At 42.1% G+C, this 19640-nt stretch overlaps 1 protein-coding gene across 2 annotated transcripts in view; it reads right to left on the reverse strand.

The window, feature by feature from the left end:
• Positions 1-318: 318 nt before the first annotated feature.
• LOC140909720 (uncharacterized) overlaps positions 319-19640 on the reverse strand; it is a 30042-nt gene continuing 10720 nt past the window's right edge. The window contains exons 3-8 of one of the 2 annotated variants that reach the window (XM_073339705.2): positions 15612-16925; positions 10100-11029; positions 7224-7318; positions 5297-5464; positions 4311-4468; positions 319-2291 (exon numbers count right to left, since the gene is read on the reverse strand). In XM_073339705.2, coding sequence (XP_073195806.1) covers positions 2049-2291; positions 4311-4468; positions 5297-5464; positions 7224-7318; positions 10100-11029; positions 15612-16924 — 2907 coding nt within the window. In that variant the 5' untranslated portion in view covers position 16925 and the 3' untranslated portion in view covers positions 319-2048. The remainder of the gene's footprint in view (positions 2292-4310; positions 4469-5296; positions 5465-7223; positions 7319-10099; positions 11030-15611; positions 16926-19640) is intronic. The other variant, XM_073339706.1, reaches the window with a different exon arrangement.

The following is a 19640-nucleotide window of genomic DNA, read 5'->3' on the forward strand; positions in this document are numbered from 1 at the left end:
TTTCCATGGAGCAGAGCACACATTCTAAATAGATTCGGATGCTGTGATTTTTTTCCACATACGATGTTCTGAATAGTGTTCTCTACATTAAAGAGGCAAGATGCTCCTGCAAAGTTTCCTAACCTATCGTCGTCATTGGTGATCCCTCGAGGTCAAGGATGATCTCTTTCACAGGTTTTATTTTTTATGGGTTCTTTGGTGACTGAGGAATCCAATCCTGGAGCTGCAGGCTCATTGGCAGATGTTGCATGTGGTGTTGGAAGTCAGGGTTGGGCCACAACTGCTGCATGACCGTCATCTTTCCTTTCTTTTCTGGCATTTTTCTGTGACCAAGGCAAAGCGATTTTCCTCAAAAGTGGACGTTCCTTCTCTGACAAATCTTTGCCAGTTATCCCTAGCCTGGGCTGCTATCTCCCAGTGCGTGGTGTCAATGCCACATCTCTTGATGTTTATCTTGAGGGTATCTTTAAAGCGTTTCGTTTGGCCTCCCCGTCCTTTGGTGAGTTGGGCGTACAGCAATTGTTTTGGTACGCGTACATCAGGCATGCACACACAGTGCCCGCTCCACCTCAGCTGGTGCTGGACAATCACTGAAGATGTTGACCTCTGTGAGGACACTGACTCTGATGTTCCCAACCAAGGCCCCAGACGGAATGATGACCAAGCCCTGTAAGGCATTAGCTACTGACATTAATGAGACCTAAGTTTGTGCATAAGTGCTTTGCTGAATCAGGGCTGTCAGTCATTATTTACCCAGTTTGACCAATCAAGTTGCTCCTATCCCAAAATCAAGAAAATTCAATAATCCCCTGCCCCCAACTACACAAACATTTTCTAAAAAATCATATTAATGCAACATGAGATTTTAGAACATATGACCAATTTAATCCCTGGTGCAATTCCATTGGTTTTGGAATTACATCAACAATAAATCTGGCCCATAATCAGGCAATTCAAAAGTATTGTTTCCAGCACAATTGTTTCAATCCCCCACACTGAACACACCGTGTAGTAAGACATGCATTTAACACCATTCTCAATAATACAAAATACTAAAGATGTGCAATGGTGCTCTGTGTTACAATTGGTCTCAGAAACAAAGCTCTGAATGTCCCGACTTTGGCGCATTTAAGATCTCAATAATATTATATGCAGTTTTTTGAATAATAAAAGGATTGTAATCTTCAGAGGTGTTTAGAATCTACAACTCTTATGAAAACCATCGGGGATTTGAATGCTCAACCTCTCAGAAGGCCAATAAAACTACACCCCATGCAAAAGACCATTTCTTTTAATCTGAGGTTGTTCAGTCAACCTTTGAATTATAAAACTGAGCCCATAATTCACAGCTTCTTATTATTTATTATACATATGGACCTAAGAGATGTCCCATCACCTTTTAAGAAATAATTTTGAAGTTTATTTTACAGTATACAAAGAAATTATATTTAAGAGTTAAAAGCAAATATCACAGTGTCAAGACAAAATGAACCATCGAAAGCTGGGAAACAGCATATACCACCGACTTGTATCATTAAACAGCTACATTCTAGTTGGTTTATAACATTACACAGCAAATATTTGAACATTTTTGTATTGATCAAGAAAGTTAAAAATATTTTACAATAAAATATGTACAAATAAATTAGATACAGCATAGGTTATCATTTTATGTGGATTGTTCTAAACATAATATCTTTATTATAAAGACAATTTACAATAACACTATTATGCATGTGCATGTATATATAGATACACACACAAAAACAAACATATATACTTTAATTAAATGGGTATTTTACTGTGTGATATATTCAAGATACTTTTTAAAAATAAAATTCTGTACATAGGTCTAACACCTAATTGGCATAAATAGTTTACCATAACAAGATAAAAAACTGCAATGTAACATCTCGTATCAATTGCAAAAAGATAAGAGTATCTCACATAGCTTAAAAATGAAGCAGCTATATTGAAAAAAGATTTGAAATGTTTTCATTCATAGTGTATCTAGAGATTTTATAGTTTTCTGGTTAGAGCAATAAGAGTTACAAGTATAAAAGGGAGTGATCAGCGTCTCGCATGTTAACACTAGATTGCCTCTGTTCTGCTTTTTTTATGCTAATGCTTTCTGGTTTATAAAGTTTACCTTGGTCAACGGACCAAATTTCAGGTGCCGAGTCCTCACCCATACAGACATCTGATAAGGTTTCTATTTTGGACCAATTATGGTCTTTTTTGGTAGTAAGATCTATTAAGAAACTTCTCCAGTGAGCATTCCGGTCATGGATCTAGGGGGGGAAAAAACGAAGATTGTAGAGGAAAGAAATGTTTCTGAATAGTAATTTAAAACAATTGAAGATTTTACTTTCATTAACCATGTTCAAAATGGAATAGGGTTGATTTTAACATTCCAATGCTGCACTGGGATGGGTGAAGGGGTTAGCTGGGCTCTAAAATGTGAGAATGATTCAACATTACTAATTCTGACCTATTTACTGTTCCAGGTCCACTGCCATGACACAGTTTTGGCAGAAATGTGACTCTGAGCACACAGGTGAATGCTAGACTTGACCAATGGAAATTGGGACAGTCCTGATTTTCCTCCCCAAAGAGGTCACTTCAAGGACCCAAATGGTGTCCTAGCGATCTTGCTCGCAGTCCAGTTTATCACCTGGAGCTGCGTGTCCTGTCAGAACTCTGAGAATGCATCTGAAGTTTCAAGAAATGGTAAGACACTGTATCTCGTATCTATAGTATGAGGGTGAAACCACTTTCCACAGCATTTGTGATCAGAGCCCTGCAACCTGACCCAATCCCAGCAGAACCTGATTACAAGGGCTGCATCTGGATCAGGTGGGAAAACAACCGGACTGTCTGTGGCTGGGGTGGGTTCTCCTACTCCTGCCTGTGGCAGGAGCGTGCCCTGCTCCTGCCAGCCACTGCCACCTCGCTGCTCTGCATGTGTTGCAATCACGGAGTGAGTGTGCCAAAAAGTGGCCGTGACTCTCATTCCATAGTGCACACAGCACAGTGGGGAGCAGCAGCCAGCAGGCTATGCAGCAGTCAGCACATTCATCTGCCACCATGCCAGCCCCACAGGCAGGAGGTGACAGTGATGCTGACTCAGGTTCGCAGGAAGGATTGGGGTCAGTTTGGGTCTCAGGCTCAGGTTGGGTGGGCTTAGGTCTGGTTCAGGTCCAGGTTGGGCCTAAAAATTAGGCTCGAGGAGACCTCTAATTGTGATTTTAAAAAAACCCAGCTATAGCAGCATCCGCTTTACATTAGCTAGGTTCTTGTCTTTCCTCGTGTTTCATTTCCTGTATGATCAGATTTTGCTGTTTAAAAATAACTGGATTTTAAGACCAGTTTGGCTGTCAGGCCTGAGAATTGGTACGTCATCTGGTCCATGACTAGGGCACCTAGGTGCTACAACAGTATAAATAATAGGTCTGTCAATTAATAGCAGTTAACTCAAGCAATTAACGCAAATCATGTCCTCTGGAATGGTGGTTGAAGCATTGAGGGGCATACAAATGTTTAGCATATCTGGCACGTAATTACCTTTCAATGCCAGCTGCAGCAGTGCCATGCAAACATCTGTTCTCACTTTCAGGTGCCATTGTAAATAAGAAGCAGGCAGCATTATCTCCCATAAACGTAAACAAACTTGTTTGTCTTAGCAACTGGCTGAACAAGAAGTAGGACTGAGTGGACTTGTAGGTGCTAAAACTTTACATTGTTTTGTTTCTGAGTGCAGCTATGTAACAAAAAATTTTTCTACATTTGTAAATTACAAGAAATACAATTTCTTTTATCTTTTTTACAGTGCAAATATTTGTAATAAAAATAATAATATAAACTGAGCACTGTGCACATTATATTCTGTGTTGTAGTTGAAATCAATATATTTGAAAATGTAGAACATCCAAAAATATTTATAACACATTTAAATTGGTATTCAATTATTGTTTAACAATGTGATTAAACCTGTGATTAATCGCCACTATTTTTTAAAATCTCACCATTAATTGTGATTATTTCTTGTAATCATTTGACAACCCTAATAAATAATATTAAAAGCCTGATGTAATTGTAAATTAGCACCCTAATCCTCCCCCTCATCCTAACAGGATTTATTTTTCATAAGGAATCAAAACTGAAGCATCAACTCTAATCCCTAGTAAATTAAAAAAAAATAAAATAAAAAAAAAACAGCTGCAGAAATGTAGCTCCCTGCCCCTTTCATCCCTAATTAAACTTCTGTACTGCAGTTTAACTGCTACAAAGGCAGCAGAGAGGCAACGTACCGATACGTGTCTCCGTAAGGTGGACATGTCTGTGAAGGTTCTCTCACAAGCCCTGCACTTGTATGGTTTTTCACCGGTGTGAATACGCTGGTGACGCCTGAGAGCTCCTTGCTGAGTAAATGTTTTTCCACACTGTTCACAGAAATATGGACGTGTCTCTGCAAATGAACAAAACCCACAACCGCTGAAGATCAGTCCCTTTGGGCCTGATCCTGCAGATGCTTCGGTACATGCTTAAGTTTACTTATGTGAGTAACAGGACTATTTATGTGAGCAATGCTGGATTAAAGCACTTGCACAACACCCCTGGCTCCCACAATCATGTGATGAATATTTCTAGCCCCCCTGGTTGTAAAGAAAAGCTTGAAAATGTGACCCAAGTGAAACTGATCCAGCAGGGCCTGCCTGAGTTTCCAAACGGAGGTGCAACAGCCAATAGAACCAGGGAGGTAGCTACCTGGCCCCTTCCTCTCTACTAAAGCAGATCAGGCCCCTCTTCTGGGGAATGCTACCCTGCTACTGGCTCCTGCCACCAGTCCACCCTCTGCTAGGGTGATGGCCATGGAGGATGGGCATTTGGGGGAGCGTACAGGGCTCTGGATTGCTTTAATCAAGCTCTGCAAATAATTAAAGTTAGGAATGTGCGTAAGCGTTTGCAGGATAAAGGTCTCGGAGAAAGAATTTCCGAACAAAGAGTCAAACTGCACTTGGCCCAATGTAACCAACTACCGTACATTGTATCTCGGAGGCAATGCAGGGTATATTAGTTATTTTTTAAATAGTGTATGAATTTTTTTTCCTTTACAAAAAATATGAGTAAGTGTGAACTCTGGCTCCAAATCACTCCCCCCCACTATACTTATGTAGCCCATCAAAAAGATTGTTGAGTTAAAGGCTAACGCTCCTTTTGCAAACAATTTCAGATCCAAACTTCCACCAGTATCTACTCATTTATTGCCAAAAACAACATCTGTTTGCTTTGTTACCTGCATGAACGTTACTGTGTTGGGCTAGCGAGGCTCTCAGTCCAAACGTTTTCCCACAAACACCACATTTATAGGGCTTAGCTCCCATGTGGCATCGCTTATGGCATTTTAAGTACTCATTGGTGGCAAAATGTTTTCCACACACATCACATTTAAAGAGACGCTCTCCTGTAAGAAAAACAAAAAACAATCTGAATTCTCTTACCAGTTACCTCCATAACCTCTTCCTGGCCAAGTCTGATGTTCTGTTGTATTTTGCCCGTGCTAATCCTCCTGCTCTCTTTGACACATTTGATCAGTCCTTTCTCCTGGACGATCAGTAACCTTTCGATTTCCATGAGTCTCTGCTCTCTTGGTCTTCAACTGGCTTCCCCTCCACCATGCTTTGTTGGCAACTCTCAGGAGTCTGACCCCTTTTTCCCCTCTTCACCCTATCCCTGCGTGACCTCATTAAGAACAGAACAACAGCCATACTGGGTCAGACCAACATCCATCTAGCTCAGCATCCTGTCTTCCAACAGTGGCCAATGCCAGGTGCTTCAGAGGGAATGAACAGAACAGGTCATCATCGAGTGGTCCATCCCCTGTCATCCATGCCCAGCTTCTGGCAAACAGAGGCTAGGGACACCATCCCTGACCATTCTGTCTAATAGCCCTTGATGGACCTATCTTCCATGAATTTATCTAGTTCTTTTTTGAACCCTGTTATCATTTTGGCCTTCATAACATCCCTTGGCAACAAGTTCCACAGGTTGACTGAGCACTGTGTGAAGAAATACTTCCTTTTGTTTTAAACCTGCTGCCTATTAATTTCATTGGGTGACCCCTAGTTCTTGTGTTATGCAAAGGAGAAAGTAACACTTCAAGTATTCAAGAAGTGGGCATACCATGGATTTATATAGAGGCATTATGATATTTTCTGTCTTGTTATCTATCGCTTTCCTAATGGTTCCTAACATTCTGTTAGCTTTTTTGGCTGCTATTGCACACTGTGCGAATATTTTCAGAGAACTATCCACAATGACTCCAAGGTCTCTTTCTTGAATGGTACCAGCTAATTTAGATCCCATAATTTTGTATGTACAGTAGAACCTCAGAGTTACAAACACCTCAGGAATGGAGTTTGTTTGTAACGCTGAACAAAACGTTATGGTTCTTTCAAAAGTTTACAACTGAACATTGACTTAATGCAGCTTTGAGACTTTGTTATGCAGAAGAAAAATGCTTTTAACCATCTGAATTTAAATGAAAAAAGCACAGAAAGTCTCCTTATTTTGCCAAATCTTTTTTTTTAAACTTTCCCTTTTTATTAGTAGTTTACATTTATCATAGTACTATATTGTATTTGTTTTTTTAATCTGCGTCTGCTGCTGCTGACTGTATACTTCTGGTTCCAAATGAGGGCGGTGGTTGACTGGTCAGTTTGTAACTCTGGTGTTCATAACTCTGAGGCTCTACTGTATAGTTGGCATTATGTTTTCTAGTGTGCATTATTTGGAAGAAGAAATTCAATGTTGATAAATGCAATTTTGTTGCCCAGTCACCCAGTTTTGTGAGGTCCCTTTGCAACTCTTCGCAATGTGGACTTAACTATTTACTCACTCGGCCTCAGCTGCCGTTTCTATGCAGATGACTCCCAAAATCCCTCTCTCTATCCCAATCTCTTTCTTCAGTCTTGCATCTCAGACAGGCTTTCTGATGTCTACCTATCCAGGTACCCACATGGCCCTCATCATCTAGGTACCTCCTGTGAGTTAAAAATAGAAAGTGCACTTCCCTGCCCCTACCTATTCCCTGCTGTCAAGAGGCTTAGGAATTTGGATGATTTCTGTTCTACCGGGATGTCCTGCAGACAACTTGTATTCAACCTGACCAAATAAAGGGCTGAGAATGGTAGAGGGAGGGGCCCAGAGTGTTTAATTCCTACCTGTATGTGTCCTCTTGTGACCATTTAGTTTGCCTTTGTCAGCAAAGCAAGCTCCGCAGTCCTCACAAATATATGGCTTTTCTCCTGTATGAGACCTACAGGCAGTGAAACACAGAGAGATATTGAGAAAACACAGCTAGATAGGCAGTGCTTAATTTGTAATGAAAGAAGTGCCAGGGTTCAAGCAATTTTTTTCCTTTCATAACTGAGGTGGCAAGCCCGGAGGTGCCGGGGCTATGAACTGCCAAGCTTAGACGTTCCAGGGCTCAGCCCTGGCAAGCCCCAGCACAAATTAAGCATAGTAGACAGGGGGGATTTTAAATAGCATTTCCTCTTGAAATTAATTTCCTGTTCTGTGGACGTTACGGTCCCGGAGAGTTTGCCTAGATTTTCTATGCGGGAGTTGGCATAAATGTGTTCAGCTCAGCAAGGAAATTGAAGGTTTGCATGCATATTACATCAAAGATGCATGCAGCCCCTAAGGTGTACTGTTGCAATGAATGACCCTATCTGATGCTTGGGATTTTGCATGAATATTGTGCAGGGGGGGAAGGGGGAGCCTAGAAAATCCTTGGTAAAGACATTTATACTCCTCAGATCGAGTAAGTCCGTGTAGCTTCATTAATCTGAAGGAGCTCGGCTGACTCACACCAGCTCAGGATCATTCCCTTACAATGCCTTACAGGGGAGCATGCAAGATTTTCCTCTGGCTGTTCCTTTCTTTTTCTTCCTTCGTGCCTCAAAAGCAGCATCAGCCCTAAGACTCTGTGGCCTAAAGCACGGACAGCCCAACTATACTATTGTCCTATACTGGCTGCTAGATGATACAGCAGAGCATAGGCGCCGACTTCCCCTCTGCCGGATGGGTGCTTGACCCCCCCCCCCCACCTCTGGCCCCGCCCCTGCATCACCCTCGTCCCACCCCCATTCCACCCCTTCCCAAAAGTCCCCTCCCCACCCTGCGAGGAGGGGGGAGCTTGGCTGCTGGTGGATGCAGAGCACCCACTCATTTTTCCCCGTGGGTGCTCCACCCCTGGAGCACCCACAGAGTTGGCACCTATGTACCAGAGTGATGAAGCGAATATCCTACTCCTCTGAGAAGCTCCCGATACTGATAAACTCCTTGTGAGAGTATATGTATGCTCTTGCTGTGATCAGCCAGGAACTGATAAAGCCAGGGGTTATTTCAAATAAAAGGGCTGCTTGCCTATCTTAGCAGGTGAATGAGGCAAAGGAGAGAAAACAACAGTGAGTGCAGACAGACAAGACCAGGTGACCTGAAGAAGAGCTCTGTGTGGCTTGAAAGCTTGTCTCTCACCCCCACAGAAGTTGGTCCAATAAAATATGGTCTCATCCACCTGACTCTCTAATATCCTGGGGCCAACCTGGCTACAACTGCACTACATACAACATGTGGTTCCTAGACATTTACACAAGTATATTACTTTAGTTTATCATCAAGACTGTATTTGTCTTTGGAAGAAAAAAAAACCTCACATATAGCAGATATCAATGACCTCACTATTTATAAGTGTGATGAACGTACTGGGGCAGATACTCCGCTGGTGTTAATTGGCACAGCAGAAAGATTTAGTCCCATTGATCTCAATTTAAATACTGGCTTTTCAAAAATTCTACTTTAGTTTTAGTTATCTTGGGCCTCATTGATGGGTCTGCTTTTTCCCCTCTGGCTCCAGAAAGACTAGCCTCTGAAGGTTATTTCTTATGACACAAACAGCAGAGAAGAGCCAGAACTTACAAAAGACTGGCGGCTGCTGCTTTGGTAGTGGTGACAGCAATGTGGATGTTTTCTTTCCTTACGCTAGCAGCAGATCTCTCCAGGCACCTACAGTGCGTTCTGGGCTATTATTCTCAACATGTGTAAATCACACAAACTGATTTGCACCAGCTGAGAGTCAGGCCCTTGGTCTTTAACTCAGGAGGACAGTCCCACTTTTAAAGAGCAAGGTTGCTAAGGAAAATCTTGCACGTTATGTTTAAGACTATCCACATGGAATCTGATTTTAAACGAGCTAAAACAAGGACATTCTGAAGTCAAACGTCCCGCATCTGCAACTTTCTGTGCTGTTTTCACATTCCAGCTCATACTATACGATATGCAAGATCATGCATGGTTTTGAGACGTCAGTCAAAATGCTGCACATTGTACAAGAGGTGGCATGCAAACAAACCCTGAACTTCCTTGATTTGTTGGTGTAATTCTGACTTTCTGGGTTAGATCTTATACCAATGTAAATCAGCAGAGCGCAACAGGACTTTCATGGCATTTTCTATGTATATATCTTAGGCACTTAACACTGAAGTATCTAAGCACCTCCACAATCTTTTTAATGTATTTCTACTCAACACTCCTGTGAGGTAGGGCAGTGCTATTGTCCCCATTTTACAGGTGGGGAACTGAGGCACGGAGAGACTACATGACATGCCCAAGGTCACATACAAAGTCTGTGACAGACAACGGGATTGAACCTGGGCCTCCTAAATCTGAGACTAGTGCCCTAACCACTTGGCAATCCTTCCCCTCTTGCCATTTTTTACACTACCTGAGGATCTGGCTCAATCTTATTTAGAAGTAATCCCTATATGTTTGCCCATGTGTGAATGGTACTGCTATGTTTTAAGTCTTTCCCAAGGGTGAGGTAATGACCCCGGAGTAGACAAACAACTTTACATAAATAAAAGAACTACACTTTGTTAATCATTGATATTACAGGCCAACATAAATCCCAGCATTCCTCTATTACATGGATACTGCAGAAAAATGACTGGGGGACAGTGGGTCGCCCAAGGGAAGGTGTGCTGAAACAGAGTGCATGCAGGGTTCAGTAATGGGAGAAGCGGTACTGTAGGCTGACCTGGTGTGGATCTTAAGCTGTGATGGCTGTGCAAATTTGGAATGACAAATGCTACATTCGTAGGGTTTTTCCCCTGTATGTGTCCGCATGTGAAACACCAATGCAGTTCGAGAGCTCAGAATCTTCCCACAGACCGAACACAGTGGGCGCTTCACTCTCCCTTCGTGCTTCCGCATATAATGTGTCCTCACATCTCTCTTTCTTTTAAATGTAGCATTGCAGAGAGTGCAGGCAAATTGCCTTTCTTCAGTATGGACACACGCTCTGTGCTCTTTCCAGCTGTTGTAGCTAGCAAATGACTTGCTACAGATATCACACTGATAGACTTTACCGGGCAAGGACTGATGGACATCTTTGCAGTGATCCACATATTTTTTCCGAGAGACAAACTGCTCATCACATTTATCACATGTTATAACATAGGCAGACTTCTTAGTTACCCGGGCCTTAGTTACCTTCTTTATTTTAAAGTTTTCACCCGATTCATTTTCTTCAGCATCTTTATCATTAGAGGAGTCATCGTCATCATCTGTACTAACATCCTCGTTATCTTTACCACCATCTGCTTCAGAATAAACTGCATCGTAATCTCCCTCCTCTTCCCCCTTCACATTAGTTCCTTCTTCATCCTCATCCCCATCTTCATTTTCATCTTCTCTGTTAGCTTCAGCTTCATCATATTGCCCCTTCCTTTCTTCCCCTTCATTGCTGCAATCCACTTGTGCATTAGATGAGCTCTCTGGTTCTTCCTCGTAGTCCATGGCTTCTTTGCTCCTGGTAGCTTTTCGCAACCCAGTATCTGATGCTCCAACCCATCTTTCTTTGCTAATATTGGTTTCACAGCATGTTGCATCTGGTCTATCTGCAGGTGGAACTACCATCCAGTAGACTGGCATAAGCTTCCTGTCTTGCCCAGATTCATGTATTTTTCTGTTAAAAACAGAACACAACCATAGTAGGTTAAACACCTGGTTTTATATGCACGCACACCGAAGGAATCGGGTTTCTCATATTCATTTTAATGTTGCCTTTCACAAACTAGTAGAACATCTAGAACAAGAGAGCAAGGAAATATTGTAGAAAGGTGAGACCAGATAATTAACGATAACTGAAGTGTCTTATGCAAGTTATTCTGTGAAAGCATTACTGAAACCATTGGGTATCCTTGCTTTCACAGTTAGCAATGTATACTACACTGAGGGACTGGCAGAAGTTTAAAACCAGAAGGTCATCAGGAAAAGACTCTCTCTAAAGCAAATTTGTGTGTTACCTGATTAATATAATGATTTTCATGATTAATATCATGACTATAAATTCAGTCTAACAAATGGGTTCTTACAAATACAACTTGACATCCTCTTGCTTTACTTTTAATTAAATTAAAAGCAATTAAATACTAAATGGCATACTTTTAAATATCTACTGCATTTGACCCTTAGTACTTCCTTAAAGAAGCACATTATATTTGCCACATTGGACCCTGAAACACTTTGTGTGTGATTCTCAAACAACAAAACTGATGTTTCACTTTAATTGAAAGGTTAAGAATTTCATTGTAGGCCATTTGTGATTTCTCCACAATGCAAAGGCACTATTCAGCTCTAAGATACATGGAAAAAATTCCCATTGTTTTCACACAGGACGTGTGCATGGGAAGGTGGATAAGAAAACAGAACTGGGATTCATCACTTCAGCATAATCTTGAGTTCACTGTTACAATACAGTGACTATGGAAAGATATGCAGTGTTTGGTTTTTAAACAAATTAGAAATGTCATTGAAGGTGTAAACTTCATGCAATGACATGCCTACTTTGTGCATGCAATTATACAAAGCAAATCTGCGTACTGTTTGTGCAGATAGTCAATTATGGTAATCTGTCTTTCTAACAGTGTTACTACAGTACTTAGCGCAACAGAATCCCAATACTTAACTAGAACCCTTAGGCACCATCATAATACCAATAAACAAGAACATAACACAAACATTTTCTTATAAAAATACTGGCAGGTGGCAACATCTCTATTTGTGTAAATTGCAGCACCAACAGGTTTCTTATTAATTTAGGACCAGAAACAGAAACCCTTATGAACACTGAGATAAGGGTATCAAAACCTGTCTCAAAACCTGTCTCAAAAGAATCCTGCATAGTCTAAATTTGAACGCTTAACAACCACAAATTTAAAACAAATTATTTGGGAGATTTCTGCATGAGATCGATCTGCTTTCCCTCTGCAGGTGATAAGATAACACAGAACATGAGACAGAGTGCCACACTGCATTCTTTTGAAAGATTACAGTTTGTGTGCTGGGCACACCAAAGACTGATACTGTGTAACTGCAACTGCTTTAAAAGTCTGGAATTATCTGCTCATCCTGCTATTGTGGATTTCACTCCTACTCTACTACTTCATTTATTTTTCTACTCCTATGTGTTCAGTTTGCATTTTCCTACAATTTAGCCTCACTGAACCCTCTTTTTTGAGCTCACTGTTTATACTATATAGAACCTAATTCTTTCTGTCAATCACACTTCTCTCCCTTAGTATCCTTGTTTCTTTCTCACTACACACATCATTGTCACACAAAAGTCTCTGCATGCAGATTTTCTTCAGAAACAGATGGATGGTATCTTTTTACATATGCAATCTCATGAGGGGATTCTTTAAAGTATCAACGTTATTGATTTATTAAATGCATTAATAAAATTTAAGAAAGAATTATATATATATAGGGATAAAATTATTCTCTGTAGTTGCATTAACTAGGATAAAGCTACAGGGGCAAATAATCCTCATGCTTGAGTGGAAGTATGGTCTCATGGTGAAGGTGCGGGACTGGACTCAGAAGATCTGGGTTCAATTCCTAGATCTGCTACAGGCTTCCTATGTCATCATGAGCAATTTTTCTGTGTCCTAGTTCCCTGCTGGGAAAATAATACAGCAGGGTGGATTTGATTTAAATCACTAGTCAGGAAGACTTGATTTAATCATGGTTTTTTACATAAAAGTGAATTCTTGTTGGTTGTTATAACCTTAATACATATTCTTCACAACTCAGAAATAGATGTAGGTTTCATTTTTAGAAGGTACGCACTATACATTTTTAAAGTGATTTATTTCAAAAAAATGTCAGATTAGTTTTACAGCTATATCAGAAAATGAATGACTGTCTGGTTATTTCATTTACCAAAGGTAACTGAAGCATAGAATCATAGAATATCAGGGTTGGAAGGGACCCCTGAAGGTCATCTAGTCCAACCCCCTGCTCGAAGCAGGACCAATTCCCAGTTAAATCATCCCAGCCAGGGCTTTGTCAAGCCTGACCTTAAAAACCTCTAAGGAAGGAGATTCCACCACCTCCCTAGGTAACGCATTCCAGTGTTTCACCACCCTCTTAGTGAAAAAGTTTTTCCTAATATCCAATCTAAACCTCCCCCACTGCAACTTGAGACCATTACTCCTCGTTCTGTCATCTGCTACCATTGAGAACAGTCTAGAGCCATCCTCTTTGGAACCCCCTTTCAGGTAGTTGAAAGCAGCTATCAAATCCCCCCTCATTCTTCTCTTCTGCAGGCTAAACAATCCCAGCTCCCTCAACCTCTCCTCATAAGTCATGTGTTCTAGACCCCTAATCATTTTTGTTGCCCTTCGCTGGACTCTCTCCAATTTATCCACATCCTTCTTGTAGTGTGGGGCCCAAAACTGGACACAGTACTCCAGATGAGGCCTCACCAATGTCGAATAGAGGGGAACGATCACGTCCCTCGATCTGCTGGCAATGCCCCTACTTATACATCCCAAAATGCCACTGGCCTTCTTGGCAACAAGGGCACACTGCTGACTCATATCCAGCTTCTCGTCCACTGTCACCCCTAGGTCCTTTTCCGCAGAACTGCTGCCTAGCCATTCGGTCCCTAGTCTGTAGCGGTGCATGGGATTCTTCCATCCTAAGTGCAGGACCCTGCACTTATCCTTATTGAACCTCATCAGATTTCTTTTGGCCCAATACTCCAATTTGTCTAGGTCCTTCTGTATCCTATCCCTCCCCTCCAGCGTAGCTACCACTCCTCCCAGTTTAGTATCATCCGCAAATTTGCTGAGAGTGCAATCCACACCATCCTCCAGATCATTTATGAAGATATTGAATAAAACTGGCCCCAGGACCGACCCTTGGGGCACTCCACTTGATACCGGCTGCCAACTAGACACGGAGCCATTGATCACTACCTGTTGAGCCCGACAATCTAGCCAGCTTTCTACCCACCTTATAGTGCATTCATCCAGCCCATACTTCCTTAACTTGCTGACAAGAATACTGTGGGAGACCGTGTCAAAAGCTTTGCTAAAGTCAAGCAGATATTTATGAAGTCATTGGGAGGTGAACTATCTCCAATTCAACAGGCTAATCATCAGACCAGTTTCCTACCTGGTGGCTGCTCTAATTTATGCCAGCTGCCTATGGCTCCAACATGGGTTATGGCAGTCAGATAATGAGAGTATAGGGATATACCCCCTATACATCCACAGGGGGCGCGGTGAAGTAGGAGCATTTTGGTGGCATGGTCTCAACAAAGGATTCCTCCATACTGGAGCCATCCTCTTATTGGCAACTATTACAGTTTTAGGGCTGCTTTGAGTTGACTCCAACACAGCAGATCTGGGTCCAGGATTTCAACTGTACAAGACTCCGGAGAAGAGAACAATAAAAACGTATATATTTAAATACCTGTCATATAACCTAACATTTCTTTTCCATATTTAATAGTGCCAATACCTCAGGACCTCCCAAAACATGTACATCACTTATTTGACTTGGCCTTTTCCACGGCTGGGGAAGCAGAGGACTCCAGAGGGACACAGAAAAGAGGACAGAGGTATGAGTATGAGGGTCATAATAGGAGGACTGAATCTCTGAAAAAGTCTGAAGAGGGTCCTGGAATCACTTCAGGACTCAGGAGGGCTGTAACAGCTGAAAGTCAGGAATTCTGTCCTGGGCCAATGGCAATTCTATATTTATGCTCTCATAAAAATCAAATTCTGTCTGTTTGCAGATCTGGAGACTGCTGTGAAATGTTACTGATTCGTTTCTGGTCAGTCAAGTGCAGAAAAGGCCTGTGTGAAAGCCCACACTACCTCGACACAGCCTGCAGGGCATAGGATCAAATAAAAATAGATTTGTGATTATCGTTAGCCAGGTCTTGCTCATTTTTAGCACATCTCAGTTCTCCCGGGCTCATGTTTAAAACCCAAAGGCTGAGACATTCAAAGCCAATAAAGGGGATTTAGCTGCACAACTCCCAATAATTTCAATGCATTTAAATCCCCTGCATGGCTTTGAAAACATCACCCCAGAGCTGTTGCAAACTGATAATATCCTGACCCAAAGCCCACTGTAGTCAATGGAAAGACTCCTATTGCCTTCCAAGTGCCCAAAGAACCTAGCTCTGAAGCAATCAGGATCTTGAAAATACTCCTCTCTTAATGTCCACACACACACACAAAATGCTGTACCTTACATGGGTATTGTAAGCAGACCTCTGAGCAAAACTGGCTGGGCAGCGTTCACATTTATAAGGTTTCTCTCCAGTGTGGGTTCGAATGTGAACTGTCAGGCCACATTTGGAGCTGATAACCTTGTTGCAGTATGGACATGCCTGGGGATTCCTTTTCTTTTCATGCACCCTCCGGATATGGTCATTTATATCCTTCCGGCGCTTGAACCTCTTGTCACAAAACACGCAAGGGAAGCGTCGCTCGTCGTTGTGAACTGTGAGGTGGTGCTGCCTGAGGTTCTGGCGATTTGAGAAGAGCTGGTCGCACACATTGCAGCTGTGTTTGAGGACTATGTTGATGTCGTGTTCCAGCTCCATGTGCGACTGATAGTGTTTGATGAAATGGAATGACTGGTTACACTTCTCACACGTGTACATTTGTGGCAAGACTTTTGATACGTTGCGAGGTGATTTCCTGCGTTCAGTTTTACTGGGGCGCTCAGAAATTAAACTATTTTCATCCTCCTCCTGGCCAGGGAGCACATTTTTTATCACTATGCAGGTTTCCTTTGAGTCTGACCGGTTTAGGGCACAATGGCTTGTCTTATTTTCCTCTGGGTTGACTGTATCCATGCTAATCATCTCACCTTTCTCTATTTTGTTCTGTTTGTCTGACTTTGCCATCCCAGCTTTCGACTCCAGAAGATCTGTCCCGCCTTTATTGGGATTTGCAGGTTGTCCATCAACAATCTCATAGTCTGGTTGCAATTTTCTGCATTTCTGGCTGTCCCAAAATTTTCTCTTCATGGGTGTCGCCCCAATTTGGGAAGAATCATTCACTTCATTGTCTTCTGCTTGCTGGACACGAACCCACTGGGGCCCACCATTTTCACATATCTGACCTTTCAAATGGACACTCAAATCTAAGGCTTTTCTACCCTCCACCTTCATTTCTTCACAAATGTCAAGCAAATCCTTGCACTCGAGTCTCTCGGCTACCTCCTTCATCCGATGCAACTTTTCTGCATCAATCTCTACTTCTGCAGTGTAGACGAATTCCAGAAAGGAGGTGAATTCTTCTGTGTATATGTCCTGTAGAGTCACGGTGCAATTCTTAGCATCCAACATCTCACCGTGAAGAAAAAGCCCCTTAAAGTAATTGCTGGAAGCAGCCAAGACAGCCTTGTGAACCAGAAACTCCTCCTGGATCCCTAGGTGTTCAGTATGGACCGTCACATCACAGAGGTGGCCAAACTGATAGAGCGAATGCAGCGCACTCAGAAGGTTTGAAGCAGCAACTTTGGATTTCATTAGAATTTTCTTCTTCTCCATCCTGCCAGAAAACAAAAGCAAGAGTCCATTAGAGCACATCTCATCCACCTGCACCAATCATTTTCATATTCATCTTAACTGCAAAGCAGACCATCACAATCACTCACACTAGAGATTGAAAGACTCATTGACGCTTGCTCTCTTATCTTCTAATTCACAAAGCTTGACAAAGACTATAAGTCTATTGAGGTGACTGCTGTCACCAAATGTACTTTGTTAATTTACCGTGACAGGCTTAACTTTAATTATTTAGGATAATCCTTCACTGTAAATGTTCTGTAGCATGTTTGGCAAAATAATTAAGTATTAGTAAAATGAGACCAAGGAACTAAATTGTAAAACTCTTATACAGTGCTTTTCATCTGTAGATCCCAAAACACTTTACAAAGGAGGTTACATATCATTCCCTCCATTTTACAGATGGACAAACTGAGGCACAGAGAGGGGAAGTAATTTGCCAAAGGTCACCTTGCAGGCCAGTGGCAGGTTGCAAACTGAGTCCCAATCCAGTATTCTACCCAGTAGGCCACACTACCTGCATGACAGCAACAGGCGGTTAAATCTTTGTTGAGCAGAGAGTCTAGCGGGTTTTTAATGAGCATACCCAGGCTAGGAGATTAATGGTGCGAGTTTGTGAGGTTCTACTGTTTGCAATACTTAAATTGTATGACTATTACGTACAGAAATATATAGAACATGCAAGGAAATAAAGACACAGATCTGGTTTAAAATTTTAAAAATGTTGACAATATTTTGGCAAAAAAAACTGAGAAATTCTTGCAGGTTTTCATTCAGCCTAGAGGGATTGAAATTTTGTGATTAAAAATGTCAATCGTTTTTCACACAAAAATTCTGCATTTTTCCAACTATCTCTAGACACATCCTCTAAATATTATGGCAGTAAGAAAGAAGCTTGACGGTTCTGTGCTTTTCTGCCTCTAGGCGCACAAGACACTAACACTGTGTCTTAAACTATAAACCCTGAGGAGCAAAGATAGTCTTTTTGTGTGTGTTTGTACAGGTCCCAGCACAATGGTGCCATAATACTGACTCGGGCCTTTGGAAGACACCATAAATGTTTCCTAATACCATATAAATGCATCAATTATAGTACTGGATATCATTATTAATGAGGAATAAGTTATTGATCAAGGAATCAATTCTGAAGCACTTAGAGGAGAGGAAAGTGATCAGGAAGAGTCAGCATGGATTCACCAAGGGCAAGTCATACCTGACTAATCTAATTGCCTTCTATGACGAGCTAACTGGCTCTGTGGATGAGGGGAAAGCGGTGGACATGTTGTTCCTTGACTTTAGCAAAGCTTTTGACACGGTCTCCCACAGTATTCTTGCCAGCAAGTTAAAGAAGTATGGGCTGGATGAATGGACTATAAGGTGGATAGAAAGTTGGCTAGATTGTCGGGCTCAACAGGTAGTGATCAATGGCTCCATGTCTAGTTGGCAGCTGGTATCAAGTGGAGTGCCCCAAGGGTCGGTGCTCGGGACGGTTTTGTTCAATATCTTCATAAATGATCTGGAGGATGGTGTGGATTGCACCCTCAGCAAGTTTGCAGATGACACTAAACTGGGAGGAGAGGTAGATACACTGGAGGGTAGGAATAGGATACAGAGGGACCTAGACAAATTAGAGGACTGGGCCAAAAGAAATCTGATGAGGTTCAACAAGGACAAGTGCAGAGTCCTGCACTTAGGACGGAAGAATCCCATGCACTGCTACAGACTAGGGACCGAATGGCTCGGCAGCAGTTCTGCAGAAAAGAACCTAGGGGTTACAGTGGACGAGAAGCTGGATATGAGTCAACAATGTGCCCTTGTTGCCAAGAAGGCCAATGGCATTTTGGGATGTATACGTAGGGGCATTGCCAGCAGATCGAGGGACATGATCGTTCCCCTCTATTCGACATTGGTGAGGCCTCATCTGGAGTACTGTGTCCAGTTTTGGGCCCCACCCTACAAGAAGGATGTGAAAAAATTGAAGAGTCCAGTGGAGGGCAACAAAAATGATTAGGGGACTGGAACACATGACTTATGAGGAGAGACTGAGGGAACTGGGATTGTTTAGTCTGCAGAAGAGAAGAATGAAGGGGGATTTGATAGCTGCTTTCAACTACCTGAAAGGGGGTTCCAAAGAGGACGGATCTAGACTGTTCTCAGTGGTAGCTGATGACAGAACAAGGAGTAATGGTCTCAAGTTGCAGTGCGGGAGCTTTAGGTTGGATATTAGGAAAACTTTTTCACTAGGAGGGTGGTGAAACACTGAAATGCATTACCTAGGGAGGTGGTGGAATCTCCTTCCTTAGATATTTTTAAGGTCAAGCTTGACAAAGCCCTGGCTGGGATGATTTAGTTGGGGATTGGTCCTGCTTTGAGCAGGGGGTTGGACTAGATGACCTCCTGAGGTCCCTTGCAACCCTGATATTCTATGATTAATAGGTTATGTCAATTCCACTAGCCCCATATGACCCAGGTTAGTACTCCTCACCCTGAAGAGTTTTCTTCATAGGAAGTTATGATACCCACGGTGCCCGGTCTGAAAGGTATAAGATGGGGTTCTCCCCTCTTTGAGGTGGATTTAGATATAGGTCCAGATGGTTCATGCCAACTCATTTCAAAACTAAGTGATGAAAATGCTAAAACAGTCACTACATTACCTAGGACATTAGTAAGGGATATGTAGCTAGGAACTGATTTTGAT

The sequence above is a fragment of the Lepidochelys kempii genome, chromosome 3 (genome assembly GCF_965140285.1).
Source record: "Lepidochelys kempii isolate rLepKem1 chromosome 3, rLepKem1.hap1, whole genome shotgun sequence".
Lineage (NCBI taxonomy): Eukaryota > Metazoa > Chordata > Testudines > Cheloniidae > Lepidochelys > Lepidochelys kempii.